The sequence below is a fragment of the Trichomycterus rosablanca genome, chromosome 8 (genome assembly GCF_030014385.1).
Source record: "Trichomycterus rosablanca isolate fTriRos1 chromosome 8, fTriRos1.hap1, whole genome shotgun sequence".
Lineage (NCBI taxonomy): Eukaryota > Metazoa > Chordata > Actinopteri > Siluriformes > Trichomycteridae > Trichomycterus > Trichomycterus rosablanca.
The window spans coordinates 31,499,745-31,513,756 of record NC_085995.1 but is presented as its reverse complement, the minus strand read 5'-3'; the positions used below and the strand labels follow the sequence as shown (position 1 = coordinate 31,513,756).

At 42.5% G+C, this 14,012-nt stretch overlaps 1 protein-coding gene across 5 annotated transcripts in view; it reads left to right on the top strand.

Annotated features, from left to right (window-relative positions):
- magi2b (membrane associated guanylate kinase, WW and PDZ domain containing 2b) overlaps positions 1-13,503 on the top strand; it is a 194,455-nt gene extending 180,952 nt beyond the window's left edge. For 3 of the 5 annotated variants that reach the window (XM_063000734.1, XM_063000732.1, XM_063000731.1), the window contains 5 exons: positions 4,764-4,956; positions 7,674-7,817; positions 8,065-8,203; positions 10,710-10,798; positions 11,693-13,503. In XM_063000734.1, coding sequence (XP_062856804.1) covers positions 4,764-4,956; positions 7,674-7,817; positions 8,065-8,203; positions 10,710-10,798; positions 11,693-11,749 — 622 coding nt within the window. In that variant the 3' untranslated portion in view covers positions 11,750-13,503. The remainder of the gene's footprint in view (positions 1-4,763; positions 4,957-7,673; positions 7,818-8,064; positions 8,204-10,709; positions 10,799-11,692) is intronic. The other 2 variants (XM_063000735.1, XM_063000733.1) reach the window with 2 other exon arrangements.
- Positions 13,504-14,012: the final 509 nt, after the last annotated feature.

The following is a 14,012-nucleotide window of genomic DNA, read 5'->3' as shown; positions in this document are numbered from 1 at the left end:
GGGGGTAAGGTGTGCTAGCCCACTATGGATTATTTGATCCCCAGATATTCATGGACATTATTGACTAGTGTCCATTGGCCTGAAACAGTCACAATTCATTTAGACATTACTCTGCATAAATATCAATAAAACCTGTAATAATTTTTGACCATTAGTGCAATTAGAGGTCAAGTAAAGACTTTTATCTTAATGGTGGTTATAATGGTATGGGGTTTGTTTAGCTGGGATTCCATGGGATCCCTGGTACATCTACAAACGTCTCTGACAGGTGAACACTATGTGTGCCTCTTTTCTGACGGGTTACACCCGTTCATGTCCACCAAACTAAGGTTTAGGATTTTTCCTTTCCCACCTAAGTCACCAGATCGCAATGTTATCAAACACATCTGGAATGAAATGCAACGCACTGTGGAACACAGAAATCCTACACTGCGGAATACAACTTGTGAACTTGTGAATTGTTCTGTAGGAAGTATGGTGTTTATTGCCTACAGAACATTTCCACAAGCTTGTGGAGTCCATGCCTCGTATTTCTGCAGTTCTATGTTTCTGTGGGGGACCAGTGTAGTATTAGACCAGTGTGCCATTTTTTCTGGCACTTTAGTGTAAATTGATTTAATCGAACCTGGTCGGCGCTAGATTTGCTGGCTCTGGAGCAACTCGGCATTCGCTCAGCGATCGAAACTCGGCTCTCAATCGCTATGTGTGAACTACTCAACAACTCGATCTGAGCGGCTCACCGAAGAAAGATTTCTAGCTTGTCAAATATTTGGATCTGAGTTGCCCGACTGGCAATGAGTGCTATGTCGAACAGCCAATGAGAACGCAAGATACGGGGTGAGGGGAGACGCAGGGGAGGAGTTGTAAAAAAGGTGGGACAGGGGCGTAATATAGTTTATATCAGAAAACATCGGCATACACACACGTTTTATACAGTATTTCTGACCTGATCGTTCTCTACAAAACATAACACCAACGTTGCATTGCAAAAACTCACTACAGAACAATCCATGCTATTCGCGTAGCCAAATCCACTCAGATTCATTTATTTTTTCTCCTTGATTTAATGCTGCACATCAGTGCACAAACAACATTGATTGATTGCTACTTGTTGACGTGCATTTTTAGACGTGGTATCATTAAACCCCTCGTCACTTCTCGCATTTGTTTTCGTGACAAAATGTAGTTTGGGAGACCAGAGAAGCTCGCCTGCGATTCCAGTTGGTGATAGATCATGAAGTGTGAAACCCCCTATCACAGTCGTGTAGTGTGAAAGCCACACCAACTTGTAAGACTCCAGATTACAAGAGATCCAGTCGTGTAGTGTGAACTGTACAGTGACCTGACGACTTGGAAAGTCGTGTAGTGTGAACTTGGCATTATTTGTACTTCATGCAGTGGAATAAAGGTCTTAAAGACTGAAGAGAGTTTGAGGGAATGGTATTGTAATTTAGACATGCCATTTCTAAATTATAGGCAACTAAATTATACAAATAGACAACAAAGAAACAAATATATTGGCTTATTGACAAGTCAATATACAGCCATTTAGGACATAAAGACAACTGCGTATATTGTATTTTAGCCCTTGTTAGAATTTGCATACTTCTGTGCTAATTCGTTTTTAATAGCATGAAGATATTTCCAGTTTCAGGTTTCGGGCAGCTTTTCACCGTCCAACTGATCGCATACGGTTTCAGTTATGTTTATGCCGGGGGTCTGAAGCAGCCCATTTAATAGTCGTCTGGCTTCTACATCAGTAGGTCTTAGTTGTGTCTGCAGAATGTTTGAAGAGGCACTATTGTGTAATTTTTTTTTCTCAGTAGTTTTTCTGAAGATATGGTTTGATAAATCAAAATCTGGGCTTTCATCAGTCTATTTATTGTGCTGTACTGTACATCACTGGCTGAACTGCACTGAAATCCATGACACAGCTGTCACTGTGCTTCACAAAACCTGCAGATATACAACCTTCCTCTTCTCACCAGCTGCTCCTCTGATACGCTAGTGCCTTCGTGAATCATCGCTTCATGGTTCTGTTGCCACTAGGTGTCACACCTGGTGTTTCAGGGTCTCCTTAGGACTCTTGAGTTAAAGCTTGTGCCAAAATACTGAGCATTTGTTTAATCATATGAGTTTCCACACAGGGTGTACAGCTTGTTTTATTTTACTTTTTGAAATGAATGAGTTGTTGGACAATAATAATATTGAAAGTTTCAAGAAGTTCATTTCTTTCACTTAGTTCGTGCAGTACATATGCTGCTTAGTTGAAATCAAGACCTACAGCAGTATAACTCACCCAGTTAATTTTCCTCTGAATAATGTTTGCCCTCAAAGGAATGGGTGAACTCATGCTGGTGTAGGATTTTAAGAACATATTTTAGTACCTGATTTGTTGACACCATTGGATAATCTGGAGCAATGATTCAAAACAGAATCTCTTTGGGCTCCTAGATTATTTAATTAAACTTCCTTTACAGCTCACCCAACAGCTTTTCAGTAAAGTTAAGTTCAGGACAGAGTGCCAATTGGAGTGGCACAGTGGCCCGGTGTGTAGCACTGTCATCTTTTTTACCTGTTTCCTCCAGGTGCTTTGGTTTCCTCCCACAGTCCAAAGACAGTCTGGATAATTAGAGGTACTAAAAGTCCACCTAGGTGGGTGTGTCCTGTGATGAACTGGCGACCTCTCCCGAGTATTTTCTGCCTTTCGCCTTTTGAAATGTAGATGAGCCTATTAAGCTGAGATTCGATGCAATGTATTCAAGATCCTAGCTCTGGTGTGCTAGCGTATTTTGCCACTGCGCAGTGCTGGGATTCTGAACTTCCCAAATTCGAATCTCAGTTCTGCTACTAGTTGGCTGGGCACCCCCTAGCAGGCATCAGACAAAATTGGCCACTAGTCTGCTGGGTGTGACTAATAAGTAGATGAGGTCTTCGACCCTGTGTAAGGACCCAGGTTAGTAGCCCAAGGTGCCTGTACAGAAATGGAGGAGCATAAAGAGCGGTGTGTGATTCTCCATGTGCGATTTTCGGCCTCATGTGTGAGTATGGGGGTATAAGAAGGGGTTAAGGGATCGGCACTGTGATTGGGGTCTCCAGCAGTGGAACACTAATTGGCTATGCTAAACCGGCAGAAAAAAGGAGAAAATGCATAAATAAAAATGGAAAAAAACAGTCTGACGTCTTGAGATATTAAACCATGCAAACATACAGACCAAGTCTTAGCAAGTTCCTCTAGCAGATTTGTAAGTCATGTCTCCAAAACAACCTTTAATCCTGAGCTGAGCACCAGTGCCTGAGGTAATACCCCAGTTTGCCTGAAGCACCATTCAGTCCTCTTACTACTTTCACTCGGTTGCATATTGTCACTTAACTTTTCAGTGTGAAATATTTACTCTGGATATCCGCTTGATAAAACGCGACTCACGGCTCAGGGAGCTCTTCAGCAGTCTTTTCTGCTTTGAGACAGGACCTTGGCAGATTTGGCTCCTGCTCAAAGACAGAAAAAGAGAGAGAGAGACTCTTCCCAGGCGTTATGTAAATGGGTTACCTGCCTAGACGATGTGAAAAAAAGTTCAGCGTTTACAGCCTTTTGATGTAGAAAATGTTACAGCAGCATCTTAAACACCTGACTGCAGGGAGCAGGGCTGAACCATGTATAGTTTTTGTAAAACAGACATGCCAGGATAACATTATATAAATATTTCTTCCAGGAAGAAGTATACATTCTCACTCACTCACTGTCTTAACCGCTTATCCAATTAGGGTCGCGGGGGTGCTGGAGCCTATCCCAGCTTTTCAATGGGCACAAGGCACATAGTAACCCCCTCCCTGGACGGGGCACTAGTCCATCGCAGGGCAGACACACATACATACACACACACATACACACACCCATTCAACTATAGGGCAATTCAGTGACTCCAATTATTCTGACTGCATGTTTTTGGACTGTGGGAGGAAACCGGAGCTCCCGGAGGAAACCCACGCAGACACGGGGAGAACATGCACACTCCGCACAGAAAGGACTCGGACCGCCCCGCCTGGAGATATAACCCAGGACCTTCTTGCTGTGAGGCGACAGTGCTACCCAGCGAGCCACCGTGCCACCCAAAGTCTACAATCTAATACATGAATTATAGAAATTGTATGTAGGTAGGATTGTGTTGTGGGTTATTTAAAAAAAATAGTCCTAATAAATGATGAATCCTCCAATCATGTTAATAATTAATGTGTGTATAGGAACGTTGATATTTGCTTTTAAATCAGAAATTGAAGTCAGTCATGCATTTTACATTTACATTTACATTTTCAGCATTTAGCAGATGCTTTTATGCAAAGCGACTTACACAATGAGCAGAACATGATGAGCAATTGAGGGTTAAGGGCCTTGCTCAGGGACCCAACAGTGGCAACTTGGTGGTGGCGGGGCCTGAACCGGCAACCTTCTGTTTACTAGTCCAGTACCTTAACCACTGAGTTATCACTGGCCCCACACTGCATCACACCATAGCTAAGGAAAAGAAATAAGAAAAATGTAAAGTGCATAAATCACATTTCTGCTGGATTGTGGGAGAAACGCAGCACACACAATCGCAGTACTATGCAGAAATCACAAATCTGGTCCTACTCAGACTTAAAATCAACCAAGACAACACATAATAAGCGTTTTGCCATGAGTCGATCGAACTGTAATTACACAGCTTTAGATTTGCGGAAAGTGGAAAGGCTTTTTTGTAAATGTAACTTGTTGGTAATTGTAGGTCGGAGGTAAAAGCCAGACAGGATGTTAAACCAGACATCTGCCAACCACCGTACACGGACTACAGACAGCCTCCAGTGGACTACAGACATCCACCTGTGGCGGATTACAGACAGCCTCCCACTATGGACTACAGGCATCCTCCCCCACTCATTGATTACAGACAGCATTCCATCTCTGATTACAGACCACAGGTAGGACCCAGGGGTGTATGTGGAATAGTGATGGAATGTAAGTAGGTACATACAGTGGGGTCAAAAAGTATTTAGTCAGCCACTGATTGTGCAGGTTCTCCTACTTAGAAAGATGAGATAGGTCTGTAATTTTCATCATAGGTACACTTCAACTATGAGAGACAAAATGAGAAAAAAAAAATCCAGGAAATCACATTGTAGGATTTTTAAAGAATTTATTTGTAAATTATGGTGGAAAATAAGTATTTGGTCACCCACAAACAAGCAAGATTTCTGGCTCTCACAGACCTGTAACTTCTTCTTTAAGAAGTTCTTCTGTCCTCCACTCGTTACCTGTATTAATGGCACCTGTTTGACGTCGTTATCTGTATAAAAGACACCTGTCCACAGCCTCAAACAGTCAGACTCCAAACTCAACCATGGCCAAGACCAAAGAGCTGTCGAAGGACACCAGGAAGAAAATTGTAGACCTGCACCAGGCTGGGAAGAGTGAATCTACAATAGGCAAGCAGGTTGGTGTGAATAAATCAACTGTGGGAGCAATTGTAAGAAAATGGAAGACATACAAGACCATTGATAATCTCCCTTGGGGTCAAGATCTCATCCCGTGGGGTCAAAATGATCATGAGAACAGTGAGCAAAAATCCCAGAACTACACGGAGGGACCTGATGAATGACCTGCAGAGAGCTGGGTCCAAAGTAACAAAGGCTACCATCAGTAACACACTACGCCGAGAGGGACATGTACTGGCCAGGCCCGTCTGAAGTTTGCCAGAGAGCATATGGATGATCCAGAAGAAGATTGGGAGAATATCATGTGGTCAGATGAAACCAAAATGGAACTTTTTGGTAAAAACTCAACTTGTCGTGTTTGGAGGAAGAAGAATGCTGAGTAAACACCATACCTACTGTGAAGCATGGGGGTGGAAACATCATGCTTTGGGGCTGTTTTTCTGCAAAGGGGACAGGACGACTGATCCGTGTTAAGGGAAGAATGAACGGGGCCATGTATCGTGAGATTTTAAGCCAAAACTCTCATCAGTGAGAGCATTGAAGATGGAACGTGGCTGGGTCTTCCAGCATGACAATGATCCCAAACACACCACTCGGGCAACGAAGGAGTGGCTCCGTAAAAAGCATTTCAAGGTCCTGGAGTGGCCTAGCCAGTCTCCAGACCTCAACCCCATAGAAAATTTGTGGAGTTCGTATTGCCCAGCGACAGCCCCAAAACATCACTGCATGGAGGAATGGGCCAAAATACCAGCTACAGTGTGTGCAAACCTGGTGAAGACTTACAGGAAACGTTTGATCTCTGTCATTGCCAACAAAGGTTATGTTACAAAGTATTGAGTTGAACTTTTGTTATTGACCAAATACTTATTTTCCACCATAATTTACAAATAAATTCTTTAAAAATCCTACAATGTGATTTCCTGGATTTTTTTTTCTCATTTTGTCTCTCATAGTTGAAGTGTAGCTATGAAGAAAATTACAGACCTCTCTCATCTTTCTAAGTAGGAGAACTTGCACAATCAGTGGCTGACTAAATACTTTTTGACCCCACTGTACACTGATCAGCCATAACATTAAAACCACCTCTTTGTTTCTACACTCACTGTCCATTTTATCAGCTCCACTTACCATATAGAAGCACTTTGTAGTTCTACAATTACTGACTGTAGTCCATCTGTTCCTCTACATACCTTTTTCACCCTGTTCTTCAATGTTCAGGACCACTACAGGACCACCACGGAGCAAGCATTATTTGAGTGGTGGATGATTCTCAGCACTGCAGTGACACTGACATGGTGGTGGTGTGTTAGTGTGTGTTGTGCTGGTATGAGTGGATCAGACACAGCAGCACTGCTGGAGTTTTAAATGCCATGTCCACTCACTGTCCACTCTATTAGACACTCCTACCAAGTTGGTCCACCTTGTAGATGTAAAGTCAGAGACGATCGCTCATCTATTGCTGCTGTTTGAGTTGGTCATCTTCTAGACCTCCATCAGTGGTCACAGGACGCTGCCTATGGGGCGCTGTTGGCTGGATATTTTTGGTTGGTGGACTATTCTCAGTTCAGCAGTAATAGTGAGGTGTTTAAAAACTCCAGCAGTGCTGCCGTGTCTGATCCACTCATACCAGCACAACACACACTAACACACCACCACCATGTCAGTGTCACTGCAGTGCTGAGAATGATCCACCATCCAAATAATACCTGCTCTGTGGTGGTCCTGGGAGAGTCCTGACCATTGAAGAACAGGGTGAAAGGGGGCTAACAAAGTATGCAGAGAAACAGATGGACTACAGTCAGTAATTGTAGAACTACAAAGTGCTTCAATATGGTAAGTGGAGCTGATAAAATGGACAGTGAGTGTAGAAACAAGGAGGTGGTTTTAATGTTATGGCTGATCGGTGTATACATAAAAACATTGCATTTCTACAGTATCTTGTAATACCAAAGAACCTTTGAGTTGTCGTGTGAGATTTTTAAGCTTGAAAAGTGTTATATGATGTTGTTAGGAGAATCTGGTGCTGTGCTGTGCTGAGTACTGTGTTTCCCTTGGGCGCATGAATCAAATATCCATCAGAACAGTTAGATAAATGGGGATTAATAAAGTATCACTAGCAGTGAGACAACAGTATTACAGTACACAATGCTGGAAGGACCCCACTCAGAGAGAAGTGACCTGTACATGTTTTTCCTTCTTCACAGGACTACGACTACTTCACAGTAGAGCTTGAGAAGAGCGTAAAGGGCTTCGGGTTCAGCATCAGAGGAGGGAGGGAGTACAAGATGGACCTGTTTGTTCTGCGTTTGGCCGAGGATGGCCCAGCGATCCGTAACGGCAGGATGAGGGTCAGTTCAATATGCATTAAGCACATTGCTTTCGCTATGTGAATCCCGGCGGAGCAAATGCCAGATTCGGTCGGTGCTGCGGAGTCGGGATCGTTTCTTTAAATGAATTTGGACGTTGTAATTTATTTGTGGAAAACATGCAGGCTGCGCATGATTGGAGGAGCAGAAAATGTCATCAAAAGGTGATTTTCTCATGAGTGGATCTTATACCAGGTGTGTGTGTGTGTTTGTGTATTTGTGTGTGTAGGTGGGCGATCAAATTATTGAGATAAATGGGGAGAGCACGCGGGACATGAGTCATGCTCGTGCCATTGAGCTGATCAAGGCAGGGGGCCGACGGGTGCGTCTGCTGCTCAAACGAGGCACAGGGCAGGTGCCTGAATATGGTGGGTGTAATAGTAACATTGGTTCTATAAATACAACAGTTGTGATTTAATAAACAAACATACAATTCTATTCAGTTATTTAATTCTGAAACATTTATCATAATGCTGAATAGATATTTGCTTTTGATTAAAACAAAGTATGTAAACTCTGTATATAATATGTAATTTCTACAAACCCCATTTTTGTGACGTGTTTGTCTGAAACTTTGTTTAACTGACAAAATTAAGATAAGACTTTATTGATCCCCTTAGGAAAATTAACTAATAAACGATAGGTCCATGGCTATAGCCGATGCGATAGCAATGATTCCGAAAGTAAATAAAAACACTGCTAATGTTACCAGTTTCACGTCCATGGTTGCACAGGTTTGCGTAAAGGGACGATAAGTTTAAAGAAAAAACATGAGAAATAAGACAGGGGTTTATTTAAAAATTACAAAAACAAACAAGACAGAAGGAGCTGCTGTAACAGGCTGCAGCTCACACAGCACCGGAAGTAAGTACAAAAAGAATATTTTGAATGTTTCTTAATACAAAAGTTCAGACGCTCAACGACCTTTGAACACAGTGGTCTGATTTTCCTCTTCATGATGCATGGAAACCATACATTTTAAAGAGCACACAGATCTGTACTGCAGGCAGGCCAGTCAAGCACATGCACACTCTGTCTACGAATGAGGCTTAGCATTGTGTTACGGAAATAACCATGGACTTCCCAGGAAAAGATGTTGCCTTTGTGCCAGCAAACGTCTCTCAAAAATCTCAATATACTGTACACCTCTGCGCCAACTATACCTTCACATGTAGGCAAGTCTCCCAAGCCGTAGGCACTGATGCCCATCCAAACAATGATAGATGTTGGATTCTGCACCTTGAACAGACAACGCTCTAGACGGTCCTTTTAGTCTTTGGCAACGTCAGTTTTTTCTGAAAACAAGTTTGGGGCGGCACTATGGCTAAGTGGATAGCACTGTCGCCTCACAGCAAGAAGGGTTCGATCCCCAGGTGGGAAGGTCCGGGTCCTTTCTGTGTGGAGTTTGCATGTTCCCTCTGTGTCTGCGTGGGTTTCCTCCGGGTGTCCGATTCCTCCCACAGTCCAAAGATGTGCAAGTGAGGTAATTTGGAGATACAAAATTGTCCATGACTGTGTTTGACATTAAACTTGTGAATTGATAAAGCTTGTGTAACGAGTAACTACCGTTCCTGTCATAAATGTAACCAAAGTGTGTACAACATGATGTTAAAATTCTAATAAACAAACAAACAAACTGAAAACAAATTTAAACATGGACTCTTACAGTTTATCTGAGATGAACTCGGACCCAGAGAATTGGGCAGCATCCCTGCATAGAAGTAGTGTATTTATCTTTGTGTAACTGAGTTTAACTAGGGTTAGTGACAATGGATTTCTGAAGTACTCCTGAACCCATGTGGCTATAATTATCACAGCAGCATGACGGTTTCTTGTGCAGTGCTAGGGTCTCAGGCTTTGCTGTATCAGAATGAGATTTCTTGCATGAACAATGATTGGCTGTTGTTCAGGGTTAGGGGTAAAAAAGTCGGATCATAGGTCCTCATAACTGGTGCGACTGCGGCCCCTGCTGGCTGACTGATGGCGCCTGCACAGGGCTGAGGAATAATGCTGATGGGGGTGTGGCCCTCCGTGCACAGTGCTCACTGGTGTATGAACTCGACTTGTGCAGGTGAAAAATGCAGTCTGTACTGACTGTACGTGCCGGAGGGAGCGTATGTCAGTTGAGAGGTGTCCTCAGTCAGCGGTGAAGGGTCGAATCAGTATAGAGAACGCATTCAGGGTAATTGGACACGACTAGATTAGGGGAGAAAAATTGGGGAAAAAGTGTGTGTGTGTGTGTGGGTGTGGGGGGGGGGGGGGGTGGTGGTAAATTTGAACTGATTGACAACTCTTCCACAAAGTTTCTTTACACTTTTTCTAGTTAATTAAAGGTTCAAGAGAATGAGCAGCTCACAGATTCTTGTCCAGAAATGGGATTTGTAAATGTAACACATCTCAGAAGCTGATTATTAACGTGCAACTTTTGACTGACAGCTAAAAATGTAAAGAAAAATGACCTTAATTTAGGAGAGTTGAAGATAACACATGCCTTTTTTGAGATATAAGAAATAATCTAAGCCTGCTAATTTGTACTGAGCAGCTTTAATTATCATTGGCAAACTACACATGAAGCTTATGTGCTTCGTATCTGGGTCTACTGACATTCTCACAAATTCAGATTTGGGTAAAAAGGAAAAGGTGTACTGACTGTACCAGCTTTGGGCAGCTTTGAGCAATTTTGGCAGGTTTTAACGATAAAGGATGTGCTGAAAATTAACAGCCTCGGTGTGGTGCCTGAAACCTGGCCAGCAGAGATAAGGCATTAGCTGCTAACACACTGTTCTTTTTCTGCTTGTAGTATTACCTGCTCTTTCCCCTTGCTTTTACTCTTAATACCAGTGATAGACTATGTATTTCCTCCTTATCTTTTAGGAATGGTACCTTCCAACCTTTCCATGTGCATGAAAAGCGACACTCTTGCCTCTCCCTATTTCTTTATAATGGGACACTCTAAAGAAACGGTTTGTAGCATGCTTCTTCCTTCTCTCCTCTAAACTAAACTAAAGTAGAGCTCATATAAAATTAAGTTTACTATTTATACTGTTAATGTGTAATTAAATACAGTGTATACATGTATAAAAAAGCTTATTGTTTAAGTGAATATTCATGTTCATTCTAAGAGGGTTATAAGGTACACCTATCATATTGGGGCACTTTGCAGGTGTATTATTACCAACCTTAGCCTATTTGTTACTATGGTTAATCTGTCAGCCCTGTTTTACTCTCCATTAATACAAAGTCACCACAATAAGACCACCACTAACCAGAAATTATTGGACTGATGGATTATCCTCAGTATGGGAGTAATACTGATCTGGTACTGTAGGCTGAGATTCAGTATAAGGAGTCATGTGGATAAGGTGATAAGAAGAGACCGTAGATTGGACACGTGTCAGAAGGGGAGTGTGGTGATCAGGCTGTCCTTGATCAGATGCACATGGCAGCAGATTCACAATTGGGAATTGGAAATGACTTGATTGGGAGATATAGAAGAATAGGAATATAAAAAGAAGAAGAAGTTGGCCAAGAATTATTTGCAGCTGTTGTGGTGGTGGTGGGGTTGGGGGGTAGTTCCTTATTAATGTTTATGATTTTGGAAAAGGATGTCCAACAAGCTCTTGATCAGGTATCACCTATGGTTATATGGTGCTTGTTTTCTATTCATGGACAGCTGACAGATTGTGTGTACATAATGATGGGCTACAGTCAGTAGTTGTTATACCTACAAAGTGCATCTCTATGGAAGGTTTACCCAATAAATGAATAACAGCAATTGTAGGTATATAATAAACCATTGTTTAGCTCAACTGTCCCTATCATGTGAGTAATACACTAATATGGTATGTTTCCATTAGGCGGTTCCACCTCCTGGAGTTCTTACCCTCCAGCCCCCTCTGCCTTGCCGGAAGTAGCGTGGCCCCACTAGTCGAATTGTGCCCTTCACCACCGCCTTTCATCTTACCCAGCCCTGCTCCATGGACTCGCTCCTCTCCCCCATCTCTCACACAGGCACTGCATGATGGGACCTGGACCAGACATGGTGCTCCCTGGAGGCCAGCTAATCTCAGTGCCACCAGCTTTATGGAGATATAAAGAAGGGGTGGCAGGTCCATCCAGAAAAAGCTGTGTAGGAAAATGCAACAGAACTAGACATAAAGAGAGCAAGAGTCTGGCATAAAGACCAAGGATTGAGTCCTGACAGTCATGGATGAACAGATTCAGGCTTTTTTTCATGGGAAGATAAACAATGAGGGGCTGCCAGGCTGGATTTAACTACAGCCCAGAAGCTTGGCTTGCACAGACACACTACAGGATCCAGAGATGTTGTCCAAGTAGACCAGACTGGACTTGTGAAAGTCTGCCCCCCCCCTGCTGAATGGATCCTCATTCACTCTGCTCCCACTATTGAAGATAAAGGGGAGAAATCCTGCCCTGTTACATGGTTAATTATGTAGAGTTTGTTTATTTTTTGGAATCATTTGGAGTGCTTCTTTTAGGCATTTGGCCACTGAATACCAGGGGCAGGCAGTAAAAAATAAGATATCTATTTGTAGCATGAAGGGTGGTTTCAAGGCCATCAGGAATTCATCAGTATTGTGTTTCATTTGTCTGTGTGAGTTTACCATAGACCTGAAAAAAAATGTTGGTGAAAAATGAGGCAAAAAGAACCAGTGCATTTAATTTTATTAAAGGATAGTGAAGGAAATCTGTTAAGAGCATAATTTTATAAATTATCATGAACAAAACAAAAACATGAAACCATTCAAATCATTTAAAGAAACATATCAGTCAGCAGCGCAATCATAGACTTGAACCTCCAACCAATGTGATAGAGTATCTCTGATGCTATGGAACATATGGTACTAAATTCTAATAACATTAAATGCAGTTCATTTACAACAGCAGGATTTTCTTGTTGTTATCTACGGTTCTATAATAACTGTGGACTGTACTGGGCCAGACCTGCCTACCACTTTTCCTGCAGGACGCCTCAATGCCTCAGTATGTCATTCCAGCCTCATTTGTTCCTGTACTGTGCTTCATGAACCACACCACTGTGGGGCCGGGGCCCCGTCCCAAACCTTTAATCGGCCCTCCCTAGTCTCCCTTTGCCTCCAGGCTACCTGACTTGAAGGGACCATAAGGCAGTGCGGATGGATGGTGGAGGCTGTGCAGTTGGATTACATTTAGACAATGGCAAAGCTTTGAGAGATTTGAAGTGCATTATGTGAGACTATGGGATTCAGTCCAGAGGGTTTGCTCACCTATAGAAGAAGGAATAAAATGATGTGAGCCTCAAAGTATTTAAGCACCAGCAGAGCCTGTATAGCACGGAGGAGTGGGGCTCAGTTGTAGGGACAGAGTGCCTTACTGGCAGGAATGGGTACAGCATGAAATGATGTCCATCAAGGTAACTTTAAATGCATCCTTTTGGGACTGAACAGTTCGGAGTTTTATTCTTCTCAGTATTTTATTAAACCAGCAGCCGTAGAACATATAAGCAGCTGCAGAGGATAAACGGTAAATTAGCCCTTCCAGAACCTACGAATAAGTGGTACACATTCAGTATTACTTAGGAGATTTACTTTTTTAGAACAATGTAAACAGCAAACAAAGCATTATATCAGGATTTGGCTACTTTTATAAATAGTAAAGAAATCTGATACATGATTATTGTGTCGCAAGGCTACTCCATTATTTAAATGTTAGATCAAAATGCACGTGACTTTTGCATCACTTACGGAAAATTGTAGTAATTTTACAGTCATATGAATTAAATGTATAATATATAATATATTCTATCTCAAATATAATGTCTTTATGTATCATATATACAGTACATATACACATATACAGTCATTCATTTTCTTATCCGCTTATCCAATTAGGGTCGCAGGGAGGTGCTGGAGCCTATCCCAGCTTTTCAATGGGCGCAAGGCACACAGTAACACGCCAGTCCATCGCAGGGCAGACACACATACACTCACACACATGCACACACCCATTCACTTATAGGGCAATTCAGTGTCTCCAATTAACCTGACTGCATGTTTTTGGACTGTGGGTGGTAACTGGAGCTCCCGTAGGAAACCCACGCAGACACAGGGAGAACATGCAAACTCCGCACAGAAAGGGCCCGGACAGCCCTGCCTGGGGATCGAACCCAGGACCTTC